Below are 19,596 nucleotides of genomic sequence, written 5' to 3'. Positions count from 1 at the left end.
ACTGCCGATACCGATAATGCCCAAAATCGTGATTATCGGCCATACCGATAATCGGTCGATCCCTATTCTGCAGTATCAAATGTACTTTACAGTAAGGCTGGGTTCACACTACGGAATTTCAGAGTGGAATTACGCTTTTAATTCCACTCATTAATTCTGATGCAGCAGAGTCCCATTGCTGTCAATGGGATTGTGCTGCACAGTGCACTACGGAATTTAAACATTGCTGTCTATAGGCATGGTAATGTCCTCACAGTCCAACTACCAACTGAGTCTCCAGCTGGAGTATGAACCGAGCCTAAAAAGATAATGGGAGGAGAAAAAATAAATAAAAAAAATTTGGAAATAAAATTTAAAATATTTTCACTACTCCCCTTGCAGTAAATCTGACGGCAACTTTATTATGTGGGTCTGTAGGATTATAGCGATACCAAATGTATATAGTTTTTATGTTTTATTACTTTTAAAAGTCATCTTTGCCCCTATAACTATTTTTCCATCTACTGATCTGTGTTAGTGCTCGTTTTTGCAGTGGTCTGTAGTTTTAATGGGTACCATTTTGCTGTAGATGGGACTTATTAATTTTTTTTTTTTTCATTTTTAGGCAAGGTGAACATTTTTGGTATTCACAGATACTGATGTAGGTAAAAATGTAGCAGCCTGGAGTCCAGACTGTATGTAACTCTTATCTGAGATAAGTATTTGATATGTAGCGTTTTCAGCACCTACAAATAGAAATGGTGCCATTAAAGGGGTTCTCCACCATAAGGTGATTTTAGTACGTACCTGGCAGACAGTAATGGACATGCTTAGGAAGGATCTGTGCTTGTCCTGGGGCTAAATGGCTATGTTGTGGCTAGCTTTTTGTGAACTGGTATTTCCTGTTTGACTTTTCTTTTTTTGACTACAAATCCCACAATTCCATTTCCTCCCTCCCTTACATCAGCCACCCCACCCAATGAAACATAAATGAGCTGCATCCATTCAAAAGACCTGTGGTTTTCAATCAGGGTGCCTACAGCTGTTGCATTAGTTGCAGACTGATCCCTCCACCCATTGAAGCAGACAGGCTCCCTGTCATCAGCTGACTTGTGAGTCAGGTCTCGGCCGCATTGCAACCTGGGAAAAATCCTAGACAGTCATTTTGTATGCTGTAAAAAATAAATATTGGGGTGAAAATCACAGAAGAATTGTGAGAAAACCGTCACACACAGGTACAGACACTATATTATGAACTACACTAACTTTACAGCCCCTGTAGCATAGTTAAAAAAATTCCTGGAATACCCAAAGGATAGGGGATAAGATGCCTGATCGCGGGAGTCCCGCCGCTGGGGACCCCTGTGATCTTGCACGCGGTACCCCTCCCGTAGGCTTGCATTGAGGAGCGGAGCAGGACATCACACAGGGGCGTGACATCACACACCGCCCGCCCTGTAGTCGCCGGTAATCAGTTGCGGAACGAACACGCTCCGGGGACTGATTACAAACGGGGTGCCGTGTGCAAGATCACGGGGGTTCCCAGCGGCAGGACTCCCCCGATCAGGCATCTTATCCTCTATCCTTTGGATAGGGGACAAGATGTCTAAGCACCGGAGAACCCCTTTAACCTACATCAAATCTTGAAAATGATAAAATATCGGTCATGGCAGTCATCTCCTTACCCTGGTGTTGTCCTGTGACCCTGTCTTTGGGCATGTGTGTGTTCACCACGGGTCCTGCTTGCAAGAAGAGCTCCCATAGCAGCGGCTCACTGACTTTCTCATCCAGACCTCCGACATATACCGTGGCATCTACAAACAAACAATTAGAGGACATTGGTTTTTTTCTTGCTTTTTGTCTTATCAGAATGCAGTCCCCTGATGTCACTCCTGGCCGTCCATGTAATACAACAGCCGGAGTCTACAAGATCATCAATTTACCATTTGCATCCAAAACATGAAAACCCCTCCACACCTCATTCCACTACCACAGCTGAGGGTCTGTTACATAGTGCGTGTGGGCAAAAGTGATCAATAGGGCAGGAGATATTCGTGCTGCCATATTCAGCACAACAGATGCTTCACTACCCTGAATAATGTCTGTAAATGTATCTACGTTTGCCAACATTTCATAGGTATTTGTATCTATACAGTTAACTTTACTATTTCAAAAGTGTAGATGACTAAGCTATTGTATACAGCAGAAAGCATATATGTTGCTGTTCGTTACTAGAGATAAGCAAACTTACAGTAAATTTGATTCGTCACAAACTTCTCGGCTCGGCAGTTGATGACTTATCCTGCATAAATTAGTTCAGCTTTCCGGTGCTCCGGTGGGCTGGAAAAGGTGGATACAGTCCTAGGAAAGAGTCTCCTAGGACTGTCTCCACCTTTTCCAGCCCACGGGAGCACCGGAAAGCTGAACTAATTTATGCAGGAAAAGTCATCAACTGCCGAGCTGAGAAGTTCGTGATGAATCGAATTTACTGTAAGTTCGCTCATCTCTATTCGTTACAATTTAAAATGTTAGTCAATAGGAAATGGGTTCTTCCATGTGGCATACAGCAGCATCTGTTTGAGCATTCATTGAATCAGTATATTTTTTCAGGTATATATTTTTGAGTATATACTTTTCTAAAAAAAAAAAAAAAAAAAAAAGGTATACATATATATATGCAGGAACCTGTTACCATATTTTACCCTATATAACTATTGAAAGCACATTATATAGCAGTGGTCTTCAACCTGCGGAACTCCAGATGTTGCAAAACTACAACTCCCAGCATGCCCGGACAGCCGTTGGAACGTCTCAGCTCGGCGGTTGCTGACATTTCCTGCATAAATGAGTTCAGCTTTCCGGTGGGCTGGAAAAGGTGGATACAGTCCTAGGAAAGTGTCTCCTAGGACTGTATCCACCTTTTCCAGCCCACCGGAGCACCTGAAAGCTGAACTAATTTATGCAGGAAAAGGCATCAACTGCCGAGCCGAGAAGTTCGTGACGAATCGAATTTACTGTAAATTCGCTCATCTCTAGACATCAGGACCTGATAAAAAAAAATAAAAACTTATTTCATCCTATATAACGTGCTGCCAACATTCAAATAGGGTAAAATCTGGTGAAAGGTTCCCTTTAAACGGACCAATGTATAGTCAGTGACCAGGGCTGGGCGGTATGACCAAATGTGTGTATCACGGTATTTTTGTAACTTATGGTGGTTCCACTGTATGGAACTGCTTCTGCTCCTTACACGACAGTGGGCTCAGCCTATCAGCAGCCGAGGCGGAACATCGCTACGCCCGGTGATAGGCTGACGGCTGTCCGACGTTCCCGACCCAAGGAAGAGCGTAAGGCCGACGGGGGGAGGGGAGTTAAAGTTTATTTTCTTTACCTTATGCAGCCCGAGCATAGGGATCCAGCGTACAGTATAGATTTCCAGCGGCCGCAACAAACAGGAGGACGAGGAGGGCAGCTCTTGCGGGTGACATGAGAGTATTTACACGATGGGGACAGCGCAGAGCTGGGATGATAATTTGGGGGGGGGGGGGGGGCAGAACAGCGCTCGCGGGTCACATGATTAATTCCCCGATGTGGGGACAGCGCAGCGCTGGGCTGATAATTCATTCATTCCCGAGGGGGAGGGGCCCAACCGGTATTGCGGTATGGGAAAAATTCATATCGTCCAGGACAAAAATGTCGGTATTCGGTATGAACCGGTATACCGCCCAGCAATACCAGTGACTTTGGTAAATTGTTTTAAAATGCATAACGTGTGTGTGTATATATATTTGTATATACATAGATAGATAGATAGATTGTGTGTGTATATATATATATATATATATATATATATATATATATATATACACATATACACACACACACACACTTATATCTCACAAACAAACACATTTTTTTTTATTTACCAATGTCACTGGTTGCCTATACATTGGTCCATTTAAGAGGAACCTTTCACCACATTTTACCCTATTTAAATGTTGGCAGCAAGTTATAGGTTTTTGGGATTTCATGTCACAGGCCTGTGAGTGGCTAAGCCAGTGTTTCCCAACCAGGGTGCCTCCAGCTGCGGCAAAACTACAACTCCCTGCATGCCCAGACAGCCAAAGTCTGTCCGGGCATGCTGGGAGTTGTAGTTTCTCCACAGCTGGAGGCACACTGGTTGGGAAACACTGGGCTGAGGTGTTACTACTACACGTTTGGGTTTGTGTAACCAAGTTTTTAAAAACTACATCTCACAACATGCCCAGAAAGGCATTGGCTGTCCGGGCATGTTGGGAGTTGTAGTTTTGCAGCATCTGGAGCAGTGGTCTCAAACTGTGGCCCTCCAGATGTTGCAAAACTTCAACTCCCAGCATTGGCTGTCCGGGCATGCTGGGAGTTGGTTTTGCAACATCTGGAGGGCTACAGTTTGAGACCACTGATCTGGAGGTTCACAGTCTCAACCAACAAACCATGGAGAAGGACCTCCCTAAGTACAGACTGAGGCTATAGTCAGGACTACAAAGCCCAGCATGCCCTGACAGCTGCAGCTCGTGTAAATCGAGGGCACAGGGACAGTGAGGCATTATGGGATTTGTAGTTGCCAAGTTACATTAATAAACCAACTGCGGCCGGTATTTCTTGAACTGCCTCAGCGCCTTCCCCTGCCCGGGCTAAGAATAAGGAGGTCGGTAACGAAGTCTCCACAGCGGTGCGGCCCCATGATAGACACGGCCGGCATCCTTACCCTGGTTCCGCTCCGAAATCGGACCCGCCGCCATCTTCACTCCGCCGCCACAAGGCTACACTCGCGCTTTCCTCCCTACTTCCGACACGTCACTTCCGCCCCACACCATTATTTTTTTATTTTTTTTATTTTAAATTAACTTTATTGACATTGCCTTGCCCCGTATGAATCACGTAGCCCATGAAGATCGGAGCTGATGGATCTCCCGAGTTCACGAAAGGGGCGGGATTTATTAAAGTGGCCGTTTTGGGGCGGGGCCTAGGCTATTTAACCCCTTCTCAACCTGGCGAAATTTTTATTTCCGCTTTTTTCCTCTTTTTTTAACCCTTTAAGGACCGGGGTTTTTTCCGTTTTTGCATTTTCGTTTTTTGCTCCTTGCCTTTAAAAAATCATAACTCTTTCAATTTTGCACCTAAAAATCCATATGATGGCTTATTTTTTGCGCCACAAATTCTACTTTGTAATGACGTCAGTCATTTTGCCCAAAAATCTACGGTGAAACGGGAAAAAAAATCATTGTGCGGCAAAATTGAAAAAAAAAACGCAGTTTTGTAACTGTTGGGGGCTTCCGTTTATACGTAGTACATTTTTCGGTAAAAATGACACCTTCTCTTTATTCTGTAGGTCCATACGATTAAAATGATACCCTACTTATATAGGTTTGATTTTGTCGCACTTCTGGAAAAAATCATAACTACATGCAGGAAAATTAATACGTTTAAAATTGTCATCTTCTGACCCCTATAACTTTTTATTTTTCCATGTATGGGGCAGTATGAGGGCTCATTTTTTGCGCCGTGATCTAAAGTTTTTAACGGTACCATTTTAGCATTGATAGGACTTATTCATTTTTAAATGATATAAAAAGTGACCAAAAATGCACTATTTTGGACTTTGGAATTTTTTTGCGCGCACGCCATTGACCGAGCGGTTTAATTAATGATATATTTTTATGATTCGGACATTTCCGCACGCGGTGATACCATATATGTTTATTTTTATTTACACTGTGTTTTTTTTTTAATTGGAAAAGGGGGGTGATTCAAACTTTTAATAGGGGAGGAGTTAAATGATCTTTATTCAATTTTTTTTTCCCTTTTTTTTTTGCAGTGTTATAGGTCCCATAGAGACCTATAACACTGCACACACTGATCATTGTTATCCCATAGGGACCTATAACACTGCACACACTGATCTTTATCATTGACCACTGGTTTCTCATAAGAAACCAGTGATCAACGATTCTGCCACATGACTGCTCATGCCTGGATCTCAGGCACTGAGCAGTCATTCGGCGATCGGACAGCGAGGAGGCAGGTAGGGGCCCTCCCGCTGTCCTGTCAGCTGTTCGGGATGCCGCAATTAGCCCGACTGAGCTAGCCGGCAACCTTCACTTTTAGCCGCGCGGCTCAGCTCTGAGCGCGCGGCTAAAGGGTTAATACACGCGGCGCCGCGATCGGCGCTGCGCGCTATTAGAGGCGGGTCCCGGCTTCACTATGACGCCGGGCCCGCCGTGATATGACGCGGGGTTACTGTGTAACCCCGCGTTATATCAGGAGAGCAGGACCTTAAAATAAAATAAAAATTATATATATATATATATATATATATATATATATTATCTGTTGTAAAGGTGAGGAGGTATATATTAACCCCTTAAGGACCAAGGACGTACCGGTACGTCCTTGGTCCTTAAGGGGTTAATATATACCTCCTCACCTTTACAACAGATAAAATATATATATATATATATATATATATAATTTTTATTTTATTTTTTTCTGGACAAATGGTATCCAAAGGATAGGGGATAAGATGTCTGATATCGGGGGTCCCGCCGCTGGGGACCCCCGCAGTATTGCATGCGGCACCCACCTGTTTGTTGTCCAGAAGCGCTGGAGGGTCTCGGTCACGACCACGGGAACGGAAGTCAGTGACATCATGACTCCGCCCCCGTGTGACGTCACGCCCCGTCCCCTCAATGCAAGTCTATGGGACGGGGCGTGACGTCACACAGGGGCGGTGTCCTGACGTCACGGACTTCCGTTCCCGTAGTCGCGACTCAGACCCTCCAGCGCTTCCAGACAAAAAACAGGTGGGTGCCGCATGCAATACTGTGGGAGTCCCCAGCGGCGGGACCCCCGAGAACAGACATCTTGTCATTACAAAGTACAATTGGTGACGCAAAAAACAAGCCCTCATATAGGGGATAAGATGTCTGTTCTCGGGGGTCCCGCCGCTGGGGACTCCCACAGTATTGCATGCGGCACCCACCTGTTTTTTGTCTGGAAGCGCTGGAGGGTCTGAGTCGCGACTACGGGAACGGAAGTCCGTGACGTCAGGACACCGCCCCTGTGTGACGTCACGCCCCGTCCCATAGACTTGCATTGAGGGGACGGGGCGTGACGTCACACGGGGGCGGAGTCATGATGTCACTGACTTCCGTTCCCGTGGTCGTGACCGAGACCCTCCAGCGCTTCTGGACAACAAACAGGTGGGTGCCGCATGCAATACTGTGGGAGTCCCCAGCGGCGGGACCCCCGAGAACAGACATCTTATCCCCTATATGAGGGCTTGTTTTTTGCGTCACCAATTGTACTTTGTAATGACATCACTTATTTTACCATAAAATCTACGGCGCAACCAAACAAATATTATTTATGTGGGAAAATGGAAAAGAAAATCGCAATTTAGCAAATTTTGGAAGGTTTTGTTTTCACACTGTGCACTTTCCGGTAAAAATGACATGTTTTCTTTATTCTGTTGGTTAATACGATTAAAATGATACCCATGTTATATGCTTTTCTATAATTGTACTGCTTAAAAAAAATCTCAAACCATTTTAACAAAATAAGTATGTTTGAAATTGCCCTATTTTGACCACCTATAACTTTCTCATTTTTCCGTATATGGTGCGATATGAGGGCTCATTTTTTGTGCCATGATCTGTAGTTTTTATAAATACCACTTTTGCTTAGGTTTTACTTTTTATAAATTTTTTATAAATAGTTTTTGGAATAAAATGTGACAAAAAAGCAGCAATTTTGGACTTATTTTTATTTTTATTTTTTTACGTTTATGCCATTCACCGTACGGGATAATTAACAATATATTTTAATAGTTCAGACTTTTACGCACACGGTGATACCAAATATGTGTATTAATTGTTTTTTTTACGCTTTTTGGGGGGTAAAATGGGAAAACAGACATTTTACTTTTTTTTATTGGGGGAGGGGATTTTTCTAATTTTGTAACTTTTTTATTTAAAATTTTTTTAACTTTTCTTTTAGCACTTGTTATGTCCCCATAGGGGACTATTCATAGCAATCATTTGATTGCTAATACTGTTCAGTGCTATGTATAGGACATAGCACTGATCAGTGTTATCGGTGATCTTCTGCTCTGGTCTGTTCAATCTCAGACCAAAGCAGAAGACCCCAGGAGACGGCCGGAGCCAGGTGAGGGGACCTCCGGCCGCCGTGCTGGATGATCGGATTGTCGCGGCAGCGTACCATACCACCATATATGAATTTATACTATATACTGATTTATCATCAAAACCTGTGTAGAGGAAGAGTGGTGCTCTTCAGCTTGTTTCTTTCATTTTTAAAGAGGCCTGTCACAATGTGATTGGTTGCTATGGTCAACTGCACTACTCTTCCTCTACACAGGTTTTGATAAATCTCAACCATACTGACCCCATATATGAAATTATATTATATACTGACCACATATATGAATTTATACCATGTTATATGTTATATGAATTTATACAAGATACTGACCCCATATATGAATTTATATTAGCGTGAACGGTGCCCCAGTACCCCAATTGTATACAGAGATTTTCCTTGATTTACCTAGATAACACCGCCATATCATGACTTGATAACACTTCCATACCAGAATTGAAAAATACCACCATACCAAGACTAGATAACATCGCCATGCCATGACTGAACAATACCACCATACAAGCCATCATTCTGCATAAGGGTCCGCTGACGTGCATATTTTATTGTGTGTTTTACTGATGATTTTCCTACCCGCTGAAGTCAAAAGGCAGCAAAATATGTGTTGACACGGGCAGATTTGTTTTTAAACACTTACTGTGTTTCCCTCTGTCTGCAGCAAATATACAGCAGCGGAATTTCCGCTGTGAAAAATGCGCCACAGAGGAATTTACGCTGAGGACGGCCACCACACCCCCTCCCATAGACTTGCATTGAGGGGGTGTGGCATGACATCACATGGGGCATGACCATGACAACACCAACCCCGCACCCAGCGTCAAAACTAAATGTTCCGGACCCTGGGGCAGTGGAGTACCTGTTACGAGCAGCGATCCAGTCGTTAATTCTGGCCGTACCCCCCTCCTCCTGTTACCGGCGGCTCCGCGACTCGCTGTGCGGGACGTGCCCGCATGCGAGCCCCGGGCATCTCCTTACCCCACGCTGTCTGCAGCTCCTCTCTGCCTGCGCATCGCCGGCGTGCGCATCCCCGTCCCTTAGGGTGCGCGCGCACCGGCGCTATGCGATTTAAAGGGCCTGTACACCCTTAGTTGTGGTCACCCGTGCTGACTCTAAGAGTCAGCACTTCCCTTTCCCTGTGCCAGATCTTTGTTTGCCCTAGTGCCATTGAGAATGTGTTTCCCTGTTTTGCCTACCAGTGTTCTGACCTTCTGTTCCGTGACCTGACCTTGCTCCTGTGCCTATTGACCTCCTGCTATGTTCCTGACCAAGCACCTGTGCCGCCTGCCTTGACCATCTGCTATCCTTACTATGAGTTGCGTGTGGACGAGTCATGTCAGGGGTAGTGATCTGGGTGCCGCCTGCCACAGCAAGCACATCCCGATTTGCGGTGGGCTCAAGTGAAAACAGGCGGCACCTTAGACTCCGCTCCCTCACACGGCCCAAGCCATCATCCACACAGGTACAGCGGATCTACTACCTCCGTAAGTGTAACAGTACCCCTTTAATGTTCTCATCAGTCTGCCATGTATACATGGTGTATAAATATATAAGATGCATTACTCACAAACTGTAACTATGACCTGACAAAGAAGGGAGCCCCTCTGAAATGCATTGTCTGCACCTGCTCTGTACTTTTTATGACTATTAATAAAAAGTACCTTAACCCTACACCAGACTCTCATGTCATCACGTCGGTGAAGCGCTACCTGCCGAAGTCGGACTTTCCATTGGAAGGTAAGGAATCCTTGCCAGGATTTCCACCTCTCCACATCTTTTTTCCTGCTATTCCTTTTGAATACACTTCTGGCTTTGGCTCAAAAACTGCAGTGGCAGATATCCAAAAACTGCCAGAAAAAAAAACCAGGTGGAGACTTAGGCTGGGTCCACACTACGTTTTGTCCCATACGGGAGCGCATACGGCAGGAGGGAGCTAAAACCTCGCGCTCCCGTATGTGACCATATGCGCTCCCGTATGCCATTCACTTCAATGAGCCGACCGGAGTGAAACGTTCGGTCCAGTCGGCTCATTTTTGCGCCGTATGCGCTTTTACAACCGGACCTAAAACCGTGGTTGACCACAGTTTTAGGTCCGGTTGTAAAAGCGCATACGGCGCAAAAATGAGCCGACCGGACCGAAGGTTTCACTCCGGTCGGCTCATTGAAATGAATGACATACGGGAGCGCATACGGTAACATACGGGAGCGCGAGCTTTTAGCTCCCCCCTGCCGTATGCGCTCCCGTATGGGACAAAACGTAGTGTGGACCCAGCCTCAGCCTAAGAGACAGCAGTCTGGGGGGGGAGGGGGGGGGGTTGGTATAGGCTACCATCTTTATCATACTGAAAGAAGGTATGTCGAGTCCCCCAGGTAGACAGCATGCACTACATTCATTTCTATGAGATCGCCGATGACGCCCAAGTGCTGTACTTGGGTTTCTACTTCCATAGAAAATAAGGGGGCTATTGCCGTCTGCAGCACACGCTCCTCATTGAGAGCTGAGTCTCATCCCAGAGATAGCAGGGGGGCCTCAGCGGTCGGACCCCCGTGATCAGCTATTTATCCCCTATCCCATGGATAGGGGATAAGTTCATTTTTTCCATAGTTCTCCTTTAAAGGGGTACTCCGGTGCTTACACATCTTATCCCCTATCCAAAGGATAGGGGATAAGATGCCTGATCGCAGGAGTCCCGCAGCTGGGGACGCCCGTGATCATGCAGGCGATACCCCGTTTGTATTCAGTCCCTGGAGCGTGTTCGCTCCGGGTCTCATTACGGTCGACCGCAGGGCCGGCGGCGTGTGACGTCACACCCCCGCCCCCGTGTGACGTGACGCTCCACCCCTCAATGCAAGCCTACGGGAGGGGGTGTAATAGCTAGCACGCCCCCTCCCGTAGGCTTGCATTGAGGGGCGGAGCGTGACGTCACACGGAGGCGTGACATCACACGCCGCGGGCCCTGCGGGCGACCGTAATCAGTCCCGGAGCGAACAGGCTCCGGGGACTGAATATAAATGGGGTGCCGCGTGCATGATCCCGGGGATCCCCAGCTGTGGGACTCCCGCGATCAGGCATCTTATCCCCTATCCTTTGGATAGGGGATAAGATGTGTAAGCACCGGAGTAACCCTTTAACCCCTTCATGACCCAGCCCATTTTCACCTTCATGACCTGGGCATTTTTTGAAAATCTGACCACTGTCATTTTAAACATTAATAACTTTGGAATGCTTTTACTTATCATTCTGATTCTGAGATAGTTTTTTCGTGACATATTCTACTTTATGTTATTGGTAAAATTTCACTGATATTTGTATCCTTTCTTGGTAAAAAATCTAAAAATTTCATGAAAATTTTGAAAATTTAGCATTTTTCTAACTTTGAAAGTCTCTGCTTGAAAGGAAAATGGATATACCAAATAAATTACATATTGATTCACATATACAATATGTCTACTTTGTGTTTGCATAAAAAAATTGACAAGTTTTTACTTTTGGAAGACACCAGAGGGCTTCAAAGTTCTGCAGCAATTTTCCAATTTTTCTCAAGATTTTCAAAATCGTAATTTTTCAGGGCCCAGTTCAGGTTGGAAGTGGATTTTAAGGGTCTTCATATTAGAAATACCCCATAAATGACCCATTATAAAAACTGCACCCCCCAAAGTATTCAAAATGACATTCAGTAAGTGTTTTAACCCTTTAGGTGTTTCACAGGAATAGCAGCAAAGTGAAGGAGAAAATTCTAAATCTTCATTTTTTACACTCGCATTTTCTTGTAGACCCAATTTTTGAATTTTTACAAGGGGTAAAAGGAGAGAAATCACCCTAAAATTTGTAACCCAATTTCTCTCGAGTAAGGAAATACCTCATATGCGTATGTAAAGTGTTCGGCGGGCGCAGTAGAGGGCTCAGAAGGGAAGGAGCGACAATGGGATTTTGGAGAGTGAGTTTTTCTGAAAGGGTTTTTGGGGGGCATGTCCCATTTAGGAAGCCCCTATGGTGCCAGAACAGTGGACCCCCCCCACATGTGACCCCATTTTGGAAACTATACCCCTCATGGAATTTAATAAGGGGTGCAGTGAGCATTTACACCCCACTGGCGTTTGACAGATATTTGAAACAGTGGACTGTGCAAATCAAAAATTTTATTTTTCATTTTCACAGACCACTGTTCCAAAAATCTGTCATACACCAGTGGGGTGTAAATGCTCACTGCACCCCTTATTACATTCCGTGAGGGGTGTAGTTTCCAAAATGGGGTCACATATGGATATTTATTGTTTTGCGTTTGTCAGAACTGCTGTAACAATCAGCCACCCCTGTGCAAATCGCCTCAAATGTACATGGTGCACTCTCCCTTCTGGGCCTTGTTGTGCGCCCCCAGAGCACTTTGCGCCCACATATGGGGTATCTCCGTACTCAGGAGAAATTGCGTTACAAATTTAGAGGGTCTTTTTTCCCTTTTACCTCTTGTGAAAATGAAAAGTATAGGGCAACACCAGCATGTCAGTGTAAAAAAATTATTTTTTTACACTAACATGCTGGTGTAGACCCCAACTTCACCTTTTCATAAGGGGTTAAAGAAGAAAAAGCCCCCCAAAATTTGTAAGGCAATTTCTCCCGAGTACGGCGATACCTCATATGTGTCCCAAAACTGTTGCCCTGAAATACGACAGGGCTCCTAAGTGAGAGAGCGCCATGCGCATTTCTGAATTAGGGATTTGCATAGGGGTGGACATAGGGGTATTCTACGCCAGTGATTCCCAAACAGGGTGCCTCCAGCTGTTGCAAAACTCCCAGCATGCCTGGACAGTCAATGGCTGTCCGGCAATACTGGGAGTTATTATTTTGCAACAGCTGGAGGCTCCGTTTTGGAAACAGTAGCGTACCAGACGTTTTTCATTTTTTGGGGAGGGGGGGCTGTGTAGGGGTATGTGTATATGTAGTGTTTTTTACTTTTTATTTTAGGTTAGTGTTAGTGTAGTGTAGTGTTTTTAGGGTACAGTCACATGGGCAGAGGTTCACAGCAAGTTTGCCGCTGGAAGTTTGAGCTGCAGCGCAAAATTTGCGCCATCTTAAACTTGCAGCACTCACTGTAAACCTCCGCCCATGTGAGTGTACCCTGTACATTCACATTGGGGGGAGGGGGCAAACATCCAGCTGTTGCAAACTCCGAGCATGCCCTTTGGCTGTCCGTGCATGCTGGGAGTTGTAGTTTTGCAACAGCTGGAGGAACACTGGTTTGGAAACACTAAGTTAAGTAATAAACTTTCAAGTGTTTTGCAACCAAACTTAGTGTTTCCAAACCAGTGTGCCTCCAGCTGTTGCAAAACTACAACTCCCAGCATGCATGGTCTGTCAGTGCATGCTGGGAGTTATAGTTTTGCAACAATTGCAACAGCTGGAGGCACTGAGGTAGGAAACGGACAATGTTTCCCAACTAGTGTGCCTCCAGTTGTTGCAAAACTACAACTCCCAGCATGCCCAGACTGCCCAGGCATGCTGGAAGTTGTAGTTCGGCAATATCTGAAGGATCAGATGTTGCCGAACTACAACTTCCAGCATGCTTGGGCAGTCTGGGCATGCTGGGAGTTGTAGTTTTGCAACATCTGGAGGTCCACAGTTTGGAGACCACTGTATAATGGTCTCCAATCTGTGCTCTTCCAGATGTTAGAGAACTACAACTCCCAGCATGCCTGGACAGACTGAGCATGCTGAGATTTGTAGTTTTGCAACATCTGGAAGAGCACAGATTGGAGACCATTATACAGTGGTCTCCAAACTGTGGGCCTCCAGATGTTGCAAAACTACAACTCCCAGCATGCCCAGAAAGCCAAAGGCTGTCTGGGCATGCTGGGAGTTGCAGTTTTGAAACTCTCAGAGGCAGCAGTGAGATCGCTTTACGGCGATCTCACTGCTGCCAATGAAGATGCCGCACTGCTGCCGAAAACTCACCTCCGGGACGCAGCGCAGCCGGGACCGCATGGAGGACGCCGGGACCGCTCGGGACACCTCTCGGACGGGTAAGTGACGCCGGGGGAGGGGTCAGGGACACTTAGCAGAGCGGTGTGTGTCCCGATCCCCGTGATCGGAACTCACACACCGCGCTGCTAAGTATTTTCATAGCGAAACGCTGCTATCAGCTAGTCAGATTTGACCAGCTGATAGCAGCGATCGCTGGGGGGGGGGGTGGGGGATGAAACCCCCCGTGGTCGCACGGTAAGATGGCTGGCTATCAGTGATAGCCACCATCTTTCCGGGCGCTGCGGGATGCCGCGAGTAGCGGCAGTAATGTTCATGACGTACCTGTATGTCATGGGTCAGGAACACCTTGCCACCCATGACGTACAGATATGTCATAGGTCGGGAAGGGGTTAATCAACCAAAACACACCCAAATTCGGTCCCAGACAAACTTTGCTTTGCATTCTGCCATTTCCCCCAGCTGCTCTTTTTCTACCTGCTTGTAAGGCATGCCTACACTCCCTTCCTAAATCCTTACAGGGGTACTCCGCTCCTAGACATCTTATCCCCTATCCAAAGCATAGCGGATAAGATGTCTGATCATTGAGACACTGGGACCCCCGCAATATCTGTGCAGCACCTGGTGTTGTAAACAATACCACACCCCCTCCAACCATGTCTATGGGAGGTGGTGTGAAGTTACGACCACTGCCATGAGAACCCAGCATTCTAAACATACTAGGGGAGATTTATCAAAACCTGTCCAGAGGAAAAGGTGCTGAGTTGCCCATAGCAACCAATCAGATCACTTCTTTCATTTTCCAGAGGCCTTTTCAGAAATGAAAGAAGCGATCTGATTGGCTGCTATGGGCAACTCAGCAACTTTTACCCTGGAAAGGTTTTGATAAATCTCCCCTACTGTTTAGACTGCCGGGTGCTGCATGGAGATCGCTGGGTTCCCAGCATTGGGACCCCCTTGATCAGACATCTTATCCCCTATCCTTTAGATAGGGGATAAGATGTCTAGGGGCTGAGTACCCCTTTAGGGCCAGTGTACGTACCCAAAAGTTCATCCCTTGCAACCATATGACCCAGAGCGAGTCCTGTTTGTGGTGGCCCAGTACGGGAGGTGTTACCCCGTGTTCCTGCTGTCCTGTCAGGCAGCCTCCTTCAGTGTCCCCAAGGCCCCCTGCACTTTTGTAAATATGTTCTACCATGTAAAGTGTTATAAAATGTAATGTTGCTTTAAGAGTTATACCATGTGATATGTCATGTGATTGTTACCCAGGAGGTACCAGTGACCAGGTGATCCCAAGAGTGACCTATGGGCTCCCTGCTAGTCTCCCCCATATAAGCCCTGGGTGGAGCTTCTGCTAAGCTGAGGTCCAGTGCAGTCGTCTAGTGTTTGTGTCCAGAGTGTTGGAGACCTCAAAGTCCAGTCCTGCAGCCGCCATCAATTCAAGTAAGGTCACAGCTTTATGTGTCAAGTCAGTCCCTGTCATCTGTCAAGTCAGCGTGGTCTGCATTCAATTGTCCAGTCCTACTACAAGTCCCAGCAAGCCCTTAAGGTCTCTGCGTCACTGGTCACCTCCTTGGGCCCTGGCTGAACTGTATAGACTTTACCATCTGTCTACCCTCAGTAAAGCTACCGTTATCCGTAACGTCTTTATTGCCCCCGGGCCTAGCCCAGGATCCAGCGGTATACCTTCGGGTGGTTATAGGCTAAACCATGCCCTGGCATCACGAATACAAGGGGTTAATGCCATCCGCCCCTAGGGTAACAACATCCGCCCTGCAGGTGGTTGGGGCTCCTGCTGCCAGTTCAAGGTCAGGCAGCATGGGCCGAGATTGACATAATGCATCAGGGATCCCCTGTGGCTATCCAGCTGCTGCAAAACTACAACTCCCAGCATGCCCTGACAGCCGAAGGCTGTCAGGGCATGCTGGGAGTTGTAGTTTTGCAACAGCTGGACAGATGTCTGTTGGAAGGGAGAAAATAATGCCAAAGATAAAGCAACGTGGGCTTTGAAAAGCACCTCACATAAATTGTGTTTAATCCCAGCCTAAGCCCGGAACAGGGTTTTTTGGCCAAAAATACAAAACAACACAAAAAACTGCCCCCTTATTTCTTTTCTCCCAAGATGCTGTCTTTATAGCATTTTTGGAAAAAAACATTGGGGGAGATTTATTAAAACTTGTGAAGAAGAAAAGGGGACTCGTTGCCCATAACAACCAATCAGATCACTTCTTTCATTTTTAAAAAGGCCTCTGAAAAGTGAAAGAAGCGATGTAATTGGTTGCTATGGGCAGCTGGTCAACTTTTCCTCTGGACAGGTTTTCATACATCTCCCCCAAATGTGTATTATAATTATTATTATAGGTGCGTTTTTTCTTTGGCATTTCCCCCCCCCCCCCCCCCCCCCCCCCGGCTTTTCTCATTACAAGTCATGTGATTCTAGGATTTCTACTGAAAAATTGGGAAGAAAAACATCTAAACTTTCTTTAAAAAACCATACTCTTGGCATCCCCCAAATTTGATAGCCTAAAAACACCATAAAAGGATAATGATCAAATGGTTGCTATAAATAGTCACCCTTTTTTCACATCTTACCCCCAAAAAGGGTAAAAAAATTAAAATAAACATATTTGGTATCACCACATGCGTAAATGTCCGAACTATCAACATTTTATGTTTAATGATCCTGTACGGTGAACGGCATGAACGTAAAAAAAAAAAACTAAAAAATTTACAAAATTGCTGTGCTTTGGTCACATCACTTTCCCATAAAAATGTATGTGGTACTAAAAAAAAATACGACAGGTCATGGCGCAAAAAAATAAGCCCTCATACAGCTCCTTATATGGAAAAGCGGAACCCTACCTACCAGGATTCATCTACCCATCTTAAAAATCAATATTAATCTGTTTGGTGAAAGCACCACGAGTCCCAGCACGGCAACAGGGCTCCCAAGGGGTTACTCTGCATCCTCTCACCCAAAACCAACTGTCTGTGTAATACCATCTGCACCCAACTCAGTAAAGACACTTATCTGTAACCTGATATCGGTGTGTTCCATTACTCCCTGTGTCTGGCCCAGGAGAAGCTGTCTCCAACCTCAGACCATGTATAGGATAACAGTGTCCTGGTGTCACAAAGTGATAAGGTATTTCTCCTAACACCCCCCCCCCCCCCCCCATGGCTACCACATGCCCACTTCATTACGGTGACCAGCAGCTGCGGCTGCGGTACAGGATGGCCCCGCAGCACACTAGTGTTTTGTGGCACACAGTTTGTAAAGCCTTATCATTTCTTTTATGTTTTTTGTCTACAGAGTTGTGTTAGGGATTGTTTTTATCTGGATCATTGTGGGTTCAATGAGATTGTCCAATCAGTTCATTTGCCATGTTTACTGGGATGTGATGTTACCAAAAATTCTTCCTTTGGGTAGGCATTTTTTTGTCTACAATGTTCAGGCTCAATAATGTTATATTTTAATAGTTGACAATCTCAAATATGTGTAATATTTTTTTTTATTGAATGGGGTATTCCCAGGACAGGGATAACAAGTGATCAGTGATTGTGCAGACACAGGGACCCCCACTGTGCACAGGAGAAGAGGAAGACTGTCCCCCGGACAAATGGAGAGCACCTAGCGGCCTCAGTGAAAGATGAAGGAAAGAGCAAACGAGCGACTTAAGTGTGGAGGATGTATGACCTGAATACTGCCACACACTGTACCCCTGAATATAATACTGCCACATACTGTACCCCTGAATTTAACACTGCCACATACTGTGCCCCTGAATATAATACTGCCACATACTGTACCCTCTGAATATAATAATGCCACACACTGTACCCTCTGAATATAATACTGCCACACACTGTACCCACTGAATATAATACTGACACACACTGTACCCTCTGAATATAATACTGACACACACTGTGCCCCTGAATATAATACTGCCACACACTGTGCCCTTGAATATAATACTGCCACACACTGTGCCCCTAAATATAATACTGCCACACACTGTACCCTTGAATATAATACTGCCACACACTGTACCCCTGAATATAATACTGCCACACACTGTACCCTCTGAATATAGTACTGCCACATACTGTACCCTCTGAATATAATACAGCCACACAATGTACCCCTGAATATAATACTGCCACACACTGTACCCTCTGAATATAATACTGCCACACACTGTACCCTCTGAATATAATACTGCCACACACTGTGCCCCTAAATATAATACTGCCACACACTGTACCCTTGAATATAATACTGCCACACACTGTACCCCTGAATAGAATACTGCCACACACTGTACCCTCTGAATATAGTACTGCCACATACTGTACCCTCTGAATATAGTACTGCCACATACTGTACCCTCTGAATATAATACAGCCACACACTGTACCCCTGAATATAATACTGCCACACACTGTACCCTCTGAATATAATACTGCCACACACTGTACCCTCTGAATATAATACTGCCACACACTGTGCCCCTGAATATAATACTGCCACACACTGTGCCCTTGAATATAATACTGCCACACACTGTGCCCCTAAATATAATACTGCCACACACTGTACCCTTGAATATAATACTGCCACACACTGTACCCCTGAATATAATACTGCCACACACTGTACCCTCTGAATATAGTACTGCCACATACTGTACCCTCTGAATATAATACAGCCACACAGTGTACCCCTGAATATAATACTGTCACACACTGTACCCCTGAATATAATCCTGCCACACACTGTGCCCCTAAATATAATACTGCCACACACTGTACCCTTGAATATAATACTGCCACACACTGTACCCCTGAATATAATACTGCCACACACTGTACCCTCTGAATATAGTACTGCCACATACTGTACCCTCTGAATATAATACAGCCACACACTGTACCCCTGAATATAATACTGTCACACACTGTACCCCTGAATATAATCCTGCCATATACTGTACCCTCTGAATATAATACTGCCACACACTGTAACCCTGAATATAATACTGTCACACACTGTACCCCTGAATATAATCCTGCCACATACTGTACCCTCTGAATATAATAAAGCCACACACTGTACCCTCTGAATATAATCCTGCCTCACACTGTACCCTCTGAATATAATACTGCCGCACACTGGGCCCCTGAATATAATACTGCCACACACTGTACCCCTAATACTGCCGCACACTGTACCCTCTGAATATAATAATGCCACACACTGAGCCCCTGGTATATTACTGCCATACACTGGGCCGCTGGTATATTACCCCCACACACTGTACCTCTGAAAATAATCCTGCCACACACTGGGCCCCTGGTATATTACTACCTCACACTGTACCCCTAAATATAATACTGCCACACACTGTGCCCCTGAATAT

The 19,596-nt window shown here is 45.5% G+C and overlaps 1 protein-coding gene across 3 annotated transcripts in view; it reads right to left on the bottom strand.

Moving 5' to 3' along the window:
• The window catches only part of SF3B4 (splicing factor 3b subunit 4), a 36,084-nt gene that overhangs the window by 8,692 nt on the left and 7,796 nt on the right, over positions 1–19,596 (bottom strand). The window contains exons 1-2 of one of the 3 annotated variants that reach the window (XM_056545270.1): positions 15,860–15,971; positions 1,665–1,793 (exon numbers count right to left, since the gene is read on the bottom strand). In XM_056545270.1, coding sequence (XP_056401245.1) covers positions 1,665–1,698 — 34 coding nt within the window. In that variant the 5' untranslated portion in view covers positions 1,699–1,793; positions 15,860–15,971. Of the gene's footprint in view, positions 1–1,664; positions 1,794–4,726; positions 4,830–15,859; positions 15,972–19,596 lie in introns of those variants that run through there. The other 2 variants (XM_056545268.1, XM_056545269.1) reach the window with 2 other exon arrangements.

Source organism: Hyla sarda, chromosome 11 (genome assembly GCF_029499605.1).
Source record: "Hyla sarda isolate aHylSar1 chromosome 11, aHylSar1.hap1, whole genome shotgun sequence".
Lineage (NCBI taxonomy): Eukaryota > Metazoa > Chordata > Amphibia > Anura > Hylidae > Hyla > Hyla sarda.
This window is presented reverse-complemented; position numbering and strand designations above follow the sequence as displayed.